Source organism: Oncorhynchus mykiss, chromosome 15, assembly GCF_013265735.2.
Source record: "Oncorhynchus mykiss isolate Arlee chromosome 15, USDA_OmykA_1.1, whole genome shotgun sequence".
NCBI lineage: Eukaryota > Metazoa > Chordata > Actinopteri > Salmoniformes > Salmonidae > Oncorhynchus > Oncorhynchus mykiss.
The window spans coordinates 28824014-28837960 of NC_048579.1; the positions used below are offsets into that span (position 1 = coordinate 28824014).

General features: G+C 44.4%; 1 protein-coding gene across 3 annotated transcripts; it reads left to right on the plus strand.

Moving 5' to 3' along the window:
* Positions 1 to 2566: 2566 nt before the first annotated feature.
* Positions 2567 to 13283, plus strand: LOC110489950 (zinc transporter ZIP12). Of its 3 annotated transcripts, none has more exons than XM_021562982.2 (13): positions 2567 to 2739; positions 3626 to 4302; positions 7414 to 7740; positions 7923 to 8130; positions 8276 to 8424; positions 8571 to 8742; positions 9015 to 9187; positions 9783 to 9935; positions 10366 to 10461; positions 11350 to 11425; positions 11646 to 11804; positions 12031 to 12218; positions 12473 to 13283. In XM_021562982.2, exons 2-13 carry the CDS (start codon positions 4033 to 4035, stop codon positions 12599 to 12601), a joined length of 2100 nt encoding a protein of 699 aa, XP_021418657.2. In that variant the 5' UTR covers positions 2567 to 2739; positions 3626 to 4032; the 3' UTR covers positions 12602 to 13283. The 3 variants fall into 3 exon arrangements, with proteins under 3 accessions (XP_021418657.2, XP_021418658.2, XP_036800133.1); XM_021562983.2 differs by having other exon boundaries at positions 4000 to 4302; XM_036944238.1 differs by lacking the exons at positions 2567 to 2739; positions 3626 to 4302; positions 7414 to 7740; ... (1 more) ...; positions 8276 to 8424; positions 8571 to 8742 and having other exon boundaries at positions 9049 to 9187; positions 9806 to 9935.
* The last annotated feature ends 664 nt before the right edge of the window (positions 13284 to 13947 follow it).

The window sequence follows — 13947 nt, forward strand, 5'->3', positions numbered from 1 at the left end:
ACCTGCTCCACTGCAGCCCCATCAATGTGAATGGGGGTGTGGCAGAGGTTATGGGGTTGGCCTATCAGGAAGTCCAGGATCCAATTGAAGAAGGAGGTGTTCAGATCCAGAGTCCTAAGCTTGGTGACGCGCATGGAGGGAGCAATGGTGTTGAACGCTGAGCTGTAGTCAATTAACATTATTCTCACATAGGTATTCCTTTTATCTAGATGGGAGAAGGCAGTGTGGAGAGCAATTGAGATTGCGTCATCTATGGATCTGTTGGGGCAGTATGCAAATTGGAGTGTGCCTAGGGTGTCTGGGATAATGATTACAGAAGTGAGTTCTACATGGCAGTAGTCATGGTGGCATGACCTGATTAATGAGCTTTCTCACGTCGGCCTCGGAGAGTGAGATCACCCAATCCTCTGGGGCGGTGACGGCCCTCACACCCGGCACGATGTTGTTGTCAAAGCATGCATAAAATGCATTCAGTTCGTCTGGTAGAGAGGCATCATTGGGCAGATCACAGTTGGGTCTTCCTTTGTAATCCGTAATGGACTGTAGACCCTGCGACATGTGCCAGGCGGCGGAAACTGTTTAATATGATTTCACCTTATTCCTATATTGTCCTTTTGCTCGTTTGATGACTCTGCGGAGTGTCATAGTGGGGTTGTGTATGACAGCTCTGTGTGTGGTAGCCCTGTCCTTTAGTTTAGTGCCAACCTCAGTGTTAATCCAGGGCTTTTGATTGGGGAAGCAGCGAACCCTCACCGTGGGGACAACGTGGCCGATATGTTTTCTAATGAAGCCGGTAATGAAGGTGGTTAGCTCGTCAACAATCTCAACGGCTTCTCAAAGCATATTCCAATCAGCGCTAGCAAAGCAGTCCTATAGCATAATCTCTGATTCTGGTTACCATTTCTCAACGGAGCGTGTCACGAGTACTTCCTGTTTCTTTTCTGCTTGTAAACAGGAAGCAGGAGTACGGAGTCATGATCAGATTTGCCGAATGGCAAATTTCTTGCTTGTGGTCTAGGACTTTATCGCCGCTAGTGGTATTGGAGATGTGTTGATGGAATTTGGGCATCACATGTCTTAGCGACGCAGACTTAAAATCGCTGGTAACCAGAAAAGCAGCCTCTGGATGTAGCTTTTCTTGTTGGTTTATAGCCTTGTACAGTTCATTAAGTGCCAGCTTGTTATTTTATTGTTTTGAGGTTGAAAGTATACAACAGTAACGATAACAACTGAAAACTCCCTCGGGAGGTAGAAGGGTCGGCATTTGCCAATCCGGTATTCCAAGATGGGTTAACAGTGGGTTGACACTTCCACCGCACTGGAGTTAGCACACCAGTGTATGTTGATGCAGAGGCAAACCCCTCCCCGCCTCGATTTCCCTGACTCCACTGTCCTTTCCGCCCAGTGAGTTGGATAGCCATGGGGGTTATCTTGTCCGAGAGCCATGTTTCAGAAAAGCAAAGAATATTGCAGTATCGAGAGTCACGATGGTAGCAAATCCGCGATTGGAGGCCATCCATCTCATTATCAAGTGACTGTACATTAGCCAGTAGAATGGAGGGAAGTGGCTGGTTTACCCCTCACCTTAATCTCAGCAGGATCCCCCCTCTTGCCTTTGTAACAATGGCGTTTCCTCTTGGGTGGCCTGAAAATTGGGTTGTAATTACATAGAGAGCCCCTGGCAGATTAATCGAAGTTGAAGCTGGAATTAGGGTAAGTAACTGTCAATCTGATGTTCAAAAGTTCTTGTCGGTTGTAAGCAATAATAGCGGATACATGTCGTGAAAATAAAGTAAAGTAATTTTGTGAAAATAAAGGGTCGGAGATTGCAAAACGGCGCCATCTTAATCATGCAACGTACCCATTAAACGTGTCTATAACATTAATATAAATTCTGAGAACATGGTAATCCCATTCTGGGTAAATTCTAATTGACATTAATGGTCTCCGGAAAACATTCCTTGCTCATAAGGGGAACATTCATATAAAATGAGACTCTTAAGTGAACGTTGTGGAAACATTTGTTGAAACCTGAGAAGTCAGTCAGTCCCTTAGTCACTAATTCAGCCAGGCAGTCACTCAATCAGTCAGTCAGTCTCTCAGTCATTCAGTCAGTCAGTCAGTCTCTCAGTCATTCAATCAGTCAGTCAGTCTCTCAGTCATTCAGTCAGTCAGTCAGTCAGTCTCTAAGTCACTCAGTCAGTCAATCAGTCAGTCAGTCAGTCAGTCAGTCAGTCAGTCAGTCAGTCAGTCCATCAGTCACTTAGTTACATTCAATTACATGCAATGCAATGCAAGTCATCTGCAAAGAAAATATTTATAGCTATTACTGTATTACATAACAGCAGACTGCGGTCTATTCGGAGTGTGCATACTGATTGCTCTGTGGCAAAGAGCTTGCAGGAAGGAGCAGTTCTCAGAACAGTGCTCTCTCAGGCTTCAATCATTCAACTAGATCATCTACACCCTTCCATTCTACCCTGCCCACCACCCCTTCCAACCCTCTCCCTAGCCCACCCCCAGCCTGTGGTGTGCTGCTCCCAGTGCCCTCGTTGTTTCTCCATGGCAACCGGAGCACTATAAGGCAGGGGAACTGGCAGCTAATCCTCAGGAGCTTACACAATTCTTACTTCTTCTCATAAGAGGTTTTTACCGATGCAAGGGATTCTCCGAAAACAACACAAACCCTTCCTCTCCATCCACCAGAGTGAGAAAACAAAAGGTAGAGAGGGAAAAACGGTAGGTAGCTAGGTCTAGGTCATGTTTCATGAAATGTTTTGTTTCATCTTTTTCCAATGGTAGTTTTGGATGGGTATACCGTTTTATACGGTCTTACAGAAGTGTGTGTTGTTCAGATTTGTCTGACATGCAGGGTACATTGTGTGTGGGAGGATGTTGCGAATGCGTTCAGAGGTAGTGTTGGCGTGCGTGCACTTGTGCATTTGACCTGTGGTGACTCAGGGACCGTACAGCACAAATACAGCAAAAATACTTCTATGTTAATGTCTGGGGATCTGCTTCGGGCATCTGGGACAGTTACTCAGCATGCCCCTTCCTGTATTAGTACGTCCCCATGTTGTGGGATTCATCTGTGTTCTACAGCTATTTATTATTGTTTAGATGCGTGATGGTAATCTGACTCATTGGTGAGCAGGTGGACATCCAGTGGGATTTTCAATTAGAAAAACAACTTGAACATCTATTTCTATACAGTAAGCGTGCATGTGTTCATGGAAAGTGGTCCTCCAGAATGTGTTATAGCCTCTGTGTTCTGGTAATATGGCTTAACTCTCTAATCTGCAACATTTTCCTTCGGAGGAATGTTGTTGTTCAGGTGTGAGGCCAGGAGTTTAGAAAATCCCTCTGTCTGTCTGATCTGCAGCTAATAGTCCACGCAGAGGGAACTTTTTCGCCCAAAACATGATACACACGTTAACTGCTGAGTGCATCCACTCGGGAGAGTTTCTCCAGCCATTTGGCCCTTGTCTCATTACCAACATGCTGTATAGCAGGCTCTGTCCATGTGGAGCAATTACTGTATTTAAACTCAAAGTCCTTCCCTTCATGCTCCCTCCCCTGCCCCCTTTTTCTTTCTCCCCTTCTCGCACCCACTCCCTGCCCTTAGTTCTCTCTCACTTGCTTGCACTAATCCCTTTGTTGTGGAGTATTGAGGGGCCAGGGCTCTTGGCTGACTGGCCATCCCTGTGTAATGGGGGCTAATTCGGGTGAAGGGTGCCCAGCCAGCCCTCCTGCTGGCCATCCTCCACTAGATTAGGCAGGGCGGGTACATTTTTAAGGCCTCCCCCAGCCCAAACACATTCTCCCTCTCGTTGCTTCTAGCCTCGCTCTCTCTCTAACTCTCTTTCTCTGTCTGTCTTTCTCAATCCTATTTTCCCTGCCTGATAAAACTTCTCTCTTCCTCTCTGTCTTTCTCAAACTCTTGGCTGCACTCTCTCCTTCTCTTTCATTTCCTGTCCTCCTTGTCGTCTCTCCATCCAGCCCTAAGTCAGTGGCAGGGGTCCCAGCAGGGAGATGGGGGTCCCAGGTGGGACCATGCGGTTCTGGAGCCATGCTGTCCCCACATTGCTCCTTCTACCCCTGTGTCTGCTGGGGAGGATCGTGGAGGGCCAGGCCCCAGAACAGGGCAAGGAGAGGGGCTACCTGCAAGAGGCCATCAAGGCTCTACAACTTGGTTCTCAGACCCAGCTCCAGAGGGACCAGACAGGGTTCCTACTCTCCACTGTCCTCCAGGCTGTGCACTGTGCAGAACGGATTGGGGGATCACAGGAGCTCTGTGACAAGGTAAGGCCTAAAACATTCTATGACATTCAACTGTTACTCTCTATCTGCTATGGGGTTCTATGCATAACATTCTACTATATGACACTTTTATTCAATTTAAGGTTTTACTCCAAAAAATAACATTAATGTTAACAGCAATTACTACCACAGTAGATACGGTCTGCATTCACTCCTGTCTGTTTATTCTTTCAACCCTGCTTGTCATGGTTGGAATGTGAGTGTGTGGAGGCTTAAGGCCTTGCCCTCTATGCAGCACTCATGCTGAGTGGCTTTAGAGGTCCCTCAATTTGACAGAACACTACATAAAAATGTGGTCTGTGAGGCACAGGGTTTCTGTGTGTTTGTATGGGTGGGATTACAGTGTGTCTCTGTGTGTGTGTCTGTGTGTGTGTGTGTGTGTGTGTGTGTGTGTGTGTGTGTGTGTGTGTGTGTGTGTGTGTGTGTGTGTGTCAGAAGCCCTGAATGGAGGTCTCATTTGAGCAGGGGTTTTAGAAATTAAGAAAGCAACTCATTCATTAGAAACTGACTCTTATGACCCTGAAACATTGTGCATTGAAAATATTTGCAAGGGTTAGTGTCTTGCCCACTCTCTTCCTCTTGTGTGTGTTCATGTGTTTGTCTGGCCAGGGCTGTATTCACACTAACACAAAGCTCCTCATTTGGGTAAAACAGGCCTATTATCAAACAATGAAGGGAGTTAAAGATTTTTAAAAATATCTGTGAATTATATGGATTCAATTGCCTTGCACAGGGGGAAAAGCATATAGACTCTTAATTTATATGACCTCAACACAAAACAAAATGTTAACTGTAACAAAGAACATGCCTTAGATCGTTAGCACAAAGTGTTTGCTTGATGGCTTTAAGTCCTTTTAGTCAAATTGACAGATTTCTTATTAATCACTCTATTCACATTCACTGATGGCTGGCTGGCCAATTTGACCTGGAGAAAAATGAGTTACTGTAAATCCATTTGTACTGTTTCCATAGCACAGGGTGTATGAGTTGATATATACAGTACCTGTCAAAAGTTTGGACACACCTACTCATTCAAGGGTTTTTCTTTATTTGTACTATTTTGTGCATTGTAGAATAATAGTGAAGACATCAAAACTATGAAATAACACATATGGAATCATGTAGTAACCCCAAAAAATGTAACAAATCAAAATATATTTTAGATTTGAGATTCTTCAAAGTAGCCACCCTTTGCCTTAATGACATCTTTGCACACTCTTGGCATTCTCTCCACCAGCTTCATGAGGTAGTCACCTGGAATGCTTTTCCAACAGTCTTAAAGGAGTTCCCACATATGCTGAGCACTTGTTGGCTGTTTTTCATTCACTCTGCGGTCCAACTCATCCCTAACCATCTCAATTGGGTTGAGGTCAGGTGATTGTGGAGGCCAGGTCATCTGATGCAGCACTCCATCACTCTTCTTTTTGGTGAAATAGCCCTTACAGGTGTGTTTTTGGTCATTGTCCTGTTGAAAAACAAATTATAGTCCCACTAAGTGCAAACTAGATGTGATGGCGCATCGTTGCAGAATGCTGTGGTAGCCATGCTGGTAAAGTGTGCCTTCAATTCCAAATAAATCACTGACAGTGTCACCCCCTCACCATCACACCTCTTCCTACATGCTTCACGGTGCGGAGATCATTCCTCCATGCTTCACATTGTGGATGCGAAGATCATCCGTTCACCTACTCTGAGTTTCACAAAGACACAGTGGTTGGAACCAAAAATCTAAAATTTGGACTCATCAGACCAAATTGAGTGGCTTTAGATTGGCTGACTGGAAATGCATTCCAGGTGACTACCCCATGAAGCTGGTTGAGATAATGACAAGATTGTGCAAAGCTGTCATCAAGGCAAAGTGTGGCAGCTTTGAAGAACCTCAAATATGAAATATAAAGAAAAACACTTGAATGAGTAGGTGTGTCTAAGTTTTTGACTGGTACTGTATACTGAACAAACATACTGTATAAATGCAACATGCAACATTTTTCAAAGATTTGACTTACTTATAGTTCATAAGGAAATCAGTCAATTTAAATAAATTCATTATGCCCTAATCTATGGATTTCACATGACTGGGCGGCTGTGGGTGAGCCTGGGATGGCATAGGCCCACTCACTTGGTATCCAGGCCCACCCACTGGGGAGTCAGGCCCAGCCAATCAGAATTTGTTTTTCTCCACAAAATGGCTTTATTACAGACATTAATACTCCCGCAGGCGAAGAAGCCGGATGTGGAGGTCCTGGGCTGATGTGGTTACACGTGGTGTGTGGTTGTGAGGCTGGTTGGACGTACTGACAAATTCTCTAAAATGACGTTGGAGGCACCTTATGGTAGAGAAATTATCCGGACAATTTCTGGCAACAGCTTTGGTGGACATTCCTCGAGTCAGCATGCCAATTGCACACTCCCTAAAAACTTGAGACATCTGTGGCATTGTGTCATGTGACAAATCTGGAAAAGGAGAAATGCTCACTAACAGGGAAGTAAACAAATTTGTGTACAAACTTCCGAGAGAAATAAGCTTCCTGTGACTATGGAAACAGTTCATGGATTATTTTATTTCAGCTCAACACTGTAGATGTTGCGTTTATATATTTGTTCAGTGTAGCATTCACTTTTTATATCAGTGTCCATATTGTCCATAAGTTTCTAGTAGATTGACGATATTGTTCCAGAGAAAATAGCTAAATTAACAAAAAAAAAGCATCTAATCAACAAAGGCATTATTATCATATAACTGCAACTCTTCCAACTATTGACGTCTTTTACAACTGCCAAAAAGTTTGACAGTAAAACATTGACAACAAATACATACAGACATAGTAAAATAAATACTAAAAAATGGTGATCATTACAGACACCAGTACAAATATGAAATACCCAAAAGGGCCACTAGATGTCTCGTGATATATTAAATCATTCTGATATTTCCAGTAATATACCCCCCTTTCACCCCTATTTCTGCCTGACTCATTTTGTAAGCTTCCAGTAAAGGTTTTACTTCATTTCCAAGCAGCTGAAATATTTACTTTGCAACATATCCCCTACGTCACACACACTGCATAACATGTTTGATTGCTATGTTTACAGTGCCTCACTCCAGACCTTGTCCTCTCTGTCCTGGAGGATGATAGGAAGGCTTACCTCACCGAGGATGACTACCATAGAGTCTCCACCGTTTTGCTCTACTACATGATCAACATGGAACACCTGTGTGCCACCAACCCCTCCCCTTCCTCCTTTTCCTCCTCCTCCTTGTCACCTAGCTACCAGTACTACCTTCTGGCCCTGACCAACCTCCAACCTACAGAAGAAAGAGGCTTCCTCTCCTCCAATGAGATAGAGAGCATTCTGCAGCTCATCAACCAGAACTATCAACCACCTGCTCTAGAGACATCTGGCTCCTCCCACTCACAGGTAAGACTGCTGCACCTCTAGCATAAAACGTCACGTCAACCGAAGGCACAGTTCTTCACATCACCAGAGAATCATCTCAATCTCCACACATTGAAATAGCCTCAGACTGTTAGAGATGGACACTGGCGAGTTACAGGAAGATATTCCCAGTTGTTAACCAGTAACACGTCATCCTCCTTCAGTGTATCGATGCCTCCCATCTACTGGATGAGTTGGGGATCACAGATAGCCAAGGTGCTGATCCATCCTCAGTGGCCACACTGTCTGCAGCCATCATCACCCACACCCTGCAGGGCCACTGTTTCAGCAAGAGGAACCTGCCCTCCCCTGCCTTCTTTACAGATTACATCTTCCAGTCCCTCAACCGCACCAGCAACCTACATGTCAGGGGTAAGTTTAGGAGTCCTTCCTATGAGTGATTTGACCATAGAGTTGGATAGAGGGCCCAAAAAGCTATTTAGTACATCTCTATAGATTTGAGTTGTATGTGGTGATGTAAGCACTGTTTGATGTCAGTGCTCTGGCTGTTGCATAGATTTGGAGGAGCTGCTGCACCAGCTTGGTGTGGGAGGTGGTAGTGGAGGGGCCTATCACTCACACTGCAGGGAGAAGCAGAGCAACACAGGCCCCTCCCATATAGGGTGTGTCCATGAGCTTTTGGGGATCAACACAGACTGGACACAGGTGAGACAGAAACTCAGACTCCACATTTAGTGGTGAAAACTGATTTGAGCTGAAAAGGCTCACGGTTCGAACTTGAGGAATCACCATGGAGAGCTTTCCCAGACAAAATATTTCACAATATTTTCGATTATTTTCTGTTGGATTAGGTATGCTACTCAGCCAATCAGCTGGTGGATATTTTTGTTCTGGATCCGCATTTGCATATTTCCCGGGATCACTTCAAACAAATCTGCCCAGCTGTTATCCAGCAGTTGCTAGGGAATGCCTGTGAGTCCACAGAGCCAGCTCCACGAGGATCTCCACCCAGTGCCATTGAGAGTAAGACATTGTACCTCACAACCCATCATTAGAAATCAACAGCTTGTCTACACTGTCCTTTGGCTGATGTCAATGTCTAGCTAAGATGTTCAGCATGCCCCCATTTGTCACTATTTGTCCTGAGTAGAGTCTAAAACATGCATAATCCATCTGTTGAACAATGCCGTTTATGTACGGCTTCAACACATAAAGATGCTGTAGTCTGTCTCTTAACTATTGATGTTATCTCTGCTATAGTTCTTAACACATCTCTGTCTCTGCTCTCTCTGTAGAATATGGCTACAGTACGGCTGCTGTGTTACTCATCACTGTGGGCTCCATGTTGGGCATCTGCCTGATCTTCTTCAACTCCTGCCAGGAGACCTACGCCCTCATCCTGCAGCTCTTTGTGGGCCTGGCCGTGGGAACCCTCTCAGGGGACGCCCTCCTGCACCTCATACCACAGGTATAGGGCACAGAGGCCATACTCATCCCACAAGTATAGGGCCAAGGTCACAGAGGCCTCATAAACCTCAAACCACAGGTATAGGGAATGGAGGTTATACTCATACCACAGGTATATGGAATGGTGGTTATACTCATACCACAGGTATATGGAATGGTGGTTATACTCATACCACAGTTATAGGGAACGGAGGTTATACTCATACCACAGGTATATGGAATGGAGGTTATACTCATACCACAGGTATATGGAATGGTGGTTATACTCATACCACAGATATAGGGAATAGAGAATATCTCCTAAATGGTGACACCTCCCAAGTACATCAAAAATTGTGTTATAGCTGTTTCATGTAAACACGCCAACCTATTTGGTCTAAGATATTTTCTAAGCCTGCATAACAACATTTGAACCATTGTTAAACAAACAGTATGGTCAGTGACATTACCGATTGGGATTTCCTTTCTATCTTAGCTCCCCCTTTTTTTCTATAGTCATCATGAGTCATGACTACTGGACTGATTACAAAACATATAAGAATGCTTTCAGTGTAGATTAAATGTCTCATTGTTTCCTCTCCCTGTCTCCTCTGGAGATCCTTGGCCTCCATGACGACAGTCACCATTACGATCATCACTTTACTGAGGGAAAGGAATATCTGTGGAAGATTTTGGGAATCATCGCTGGAATCTACGGCTTTTTCCTCATCGAAAGGATCTTCTCCCTTGTGATGCCATCACATGGCCATGTAAGATGATAGTTTTTACTAAAGTATTTATTTCTGTCTCTTGGCATGTTCATCTTCCTGTTTAAAACAACGAATATGCAGTTTGTTACCCACCAACATTGAACTACAGGCCTGAAAAGGAGATAACAATAACAACAATTACTGTTAGCAGGCTGTTTCATGTCCAAATCTGAATGTTATCTATCGAAATCCATTTAAAAAAAAAAAAAGGTTATTAATGACTATTTTCCCATTGGTTCCCATTGGCCCTGGCTGAAACTCGGAATGAAGCTGCATCCCTATGGCTTCTGGTCAAAAATAGTGCACTACATAGGGAATAGGATGCCATTTATGACAGAGCCTGAGCTGAGCTGACTGTGCAGGTGGCTGTGGCTCTGGCTGGTGGCCTCTGGAGTGACTGGAGGCTGATGAGTCTCTTTTTCTCTGGCAGGGTCACGGGGGCCTGGGCAATTCCCATGACCTCCCCCTGGAGCTCAACTGCAACGGCCAGTCACAGAGGGGCATGTCTATCTCAACCATGCAGCTGGTGAGTCTGTTTGTCCCTCTCTGGCACATATACAGTAGTGTAACAGGCAGCACTTTAAAAAATAAAACATGTTCAGTGATTGCATCAATGGACAGTTGAAGCAATATGAAACCTATTGGTGACCCTTGAACTTCCTCATATGAGAGCAGAAATAGAGAACTCAATTGAAGGTGCATCCTCACACAAGTGTCCCCTAGGCTTGTTTGGACTTGAGCTGTCTGTGAAAGGGAAACAGTCCTTTTTGAGCGCTTTTAAGGTTTCTGCTTTGAAGAGAGACAAACAGCTGCAGTGGTATAACTGTGTTCCTGTGTCCACTGATGCTTCAAATTAGAGCTGATGACAAATCTGTCAACCCTCTTTGAACTGGTTGAACACAATTGACGTGATGCCATAGATTACTGTTCTCAATAGTAGGAAATATGTGTCATTTCAACAAAGGCCTATCAACAACAAGAGAAAACATGGGTGAAGGTGGCAGAGGTTTGGAGTGAAAGTGGGAGAAAATGATCTGCCAATATGCTGTGGGAGGCTAATATAAAAGCACAGGAATTCAAAAGAGGCTTATAGGATTCAAAAATATTTGGTCAACATTTTGAACAGTTTGAACTCTGATGTTGACGTGGACAGAATGTTGCATTGCAGGGAAATTGAAGAGGAGTGTGGGCGAGAGTAAATCTGTAACAGGCCATGGTGTAGGAGACCTTGATGCTGCTGTTGAATAATTCATGCCTTAGAGAAACTGAGCAGTTTTGGCGAACTTCCTCTAGACTGTTCATGACATAGGCAGGGGGAACTGTGGTCACTCGTGTGCTGCTTTTGCCATGGACCGGAGTAATATCATTGTAATGTAAGGAAAAACCCTCCAATGTATTTGTCTCTCGCCTACAGGGAACTGTGGAGGACTTAGAATGCACAGAAATCCCATCAGAGGAGGCTGAACCAAGAACCCCTACGCATCAGACGAGTAAGTAAGATATTTCACTGTCCTCCTTTCTCCTTTATCTTCACTCCCTGTCCCCCAGTCCTCAGTTCCCTCTCTGTCTAGTTTGATCCTCTTCTGTTTTGTTCTGTCTAGTGTGCTGTGTGTAATTAGTGGGGCTAGGACTGGGACTGGGCTAGGGAACGTAGCAGATGGGCTTTCAGGACAGAGCCGCCACACAGACAGACTTTCTTTGTGTTCCCAGGACAGGGTATTCCTGTACTGGCTGTGATGGTAATCGTGGGAGACAGCCTCCATAACTTTGCTGACGGCCTGGTGGTGGGGGCGGCCTTCTCCTCGTCCACCGAGACAGGCATGGCGACCACCGTGGCCATCCTCTGCCATGAAATCCCTCATGAAATGGGTGAGAGGTCACAAGGTCACAGAGCAGCTACTGAAAGGTCAAAGGTTGTTGGCATGGGGTGGCAGCGTTTCTTGTTCTTCTTTGGGTTCTTTTGTCAAACAGAAAATAAACATGTCTTGAGTCATTTGTGTCCCAGTTTTGGAGAACTGAAAACACTGGTTCTAAATGACCTAAAATATGTTCTTCTTCTTCTTACTTTGTTCTTCTTCTTTTCTCTTCATCTCAGGTGACTTTGCGGTGTTGCTAAGCTCAGGTCTCTCTGTGAGGAATGCAGTGATGATGAACCTCCTCAGTGCTCTGACGGCCTTCATCGGCCTCTACATCGGCCTCTTCGTCTCCTCGGAGCCAGAGGTCCAGCAGTGGATCTTCACCGTTACTGCGGGGATCTTCCTCTATCTGTCGCTGGTAGAGATGGTGAGGCTGGGCTACTGCTGTTCTTCGTAAAACACACACTGATAGATAGAGACAGGAGTTTAACCAGACAGTGTGTCCCCTTGATCAGTCAGCTCGCACAGTCAGGAAAATCTTCTTTCCCTATTGATAAGTAATAAATTGTTGCAATTCACAGGTGATTTGGGATAGAGAGAGATTTACCCAATAATTAAACTCCCAGACCCTAATTTCTCCCTCTTCTCTTCTCTTCTCTTCCTCACGTTTCTTTCTCTCAGCTCCCAGAGATGAGTCGTGTGAAGACCAACAGGCCCTGTATCATGTTCCTCCTGCAGAACCTTGGTCTCCTAATGGGCTGGGCCTGTCTTCTGCTCCTTGCACTGTTTGAGCACAAACTTAAGTTTTGATGACAGGACACACACACATCCTACTATGGTATCTGCCATGCAAATATGTAATTGATGGCAATGTTGATGGTACTTTGTGGTCTTGCTTTTTTTTGTTGTCATTTTGACATCTTGTTTATTGATTACTGCATTATTTACTGACACACCATATGAAGACCGTGAACAGCACATTTAAAATGTCACAAGCAAGAAACATTTCACAAGTGACCGGATAATAGAGTGACGTGAATAGTAGCAGTGACGATGTGAATCAAATGTCATTTTAGATCCAGTGGTTACGCATAATGTGTTAGAGCTGGATGAATCCACTTTTGTATGAATCGGATGCCTAAATGTGATCTTTAGGACATGAACACATCTTCTGTGTGATGATTTATTTTTGTATGGCGTACTGTGTCACATAGGGCACATAGCTAGCTTGCAGTCTGTCTGTCACATCTATGTCTGGACATGATAGTGTCAGATGTCTAGTCTACAGTGCCAGACGAGATCTTTGTATACAGATACCTTGCTTGTATGTGTATATTTGCCATGAAATACAGTGTCTCCAGAAAGTATTCAGACCCCTTGACTTTTTCCACATTTTGTTAGTTTAGAGCCTTTTTTCTAAAATTGATTAAATTGATGGTTTTTATCATCAATCTACAGTCATGGCCAAAAGTTTTGAGAATGACCCACATATTAATTTCCACAAAGTTTGCTGCTTCAGTGCCTTTAGATATTTTTGTCAGATGTTACTATGGAATACTGAAGTATACTTACAAGCATTTCACAAGTGTCAAAGGCTTTCATTGACAATTACATGAAGTTGATGCAAAGAGTCAATATTTGCAGTGTTGAACCTTCTTTTTCAAGAACTCTGCAATCCGCCCTTTGCATGCTGTCAATTCATTTCTGGGCCACATCCTGACTGATGGCAGCCCATTCTTGCATAATCAATGCTTGGAGTTTGTCAGAATTTGTGGGGTTTTGTTTGTCCACCCGCCTCGAGGATTGACCACAAGTTCTCAATGGGATTAAGGTCTGGGGAGTTTCCTGGTCATGGAACCAAAATATTGATGTTTTGTTCCCCAAGCCACTTAGTTACTTTTGTCTTATGGCAAGGTGCTCCATCATGCTGGAAAAGTCATTGTTCGTCACCAAACTGTTCCTGGATGGTTGGGAGAAGTTGCTCTCGGAGGATGTGTTGGTACCATTCCTTATTCATGGCTGTGTTCTTAGGCAAAATGGTGAGTGAGCCCACTCCCTTGACTGAGAAGCAACCCCACACATGAATGGTCTCAGGATGCTTTACTGTTGGCATGACACAGGACTGATGGTAGCGCTCACCTTGTCTTCTCCGGACA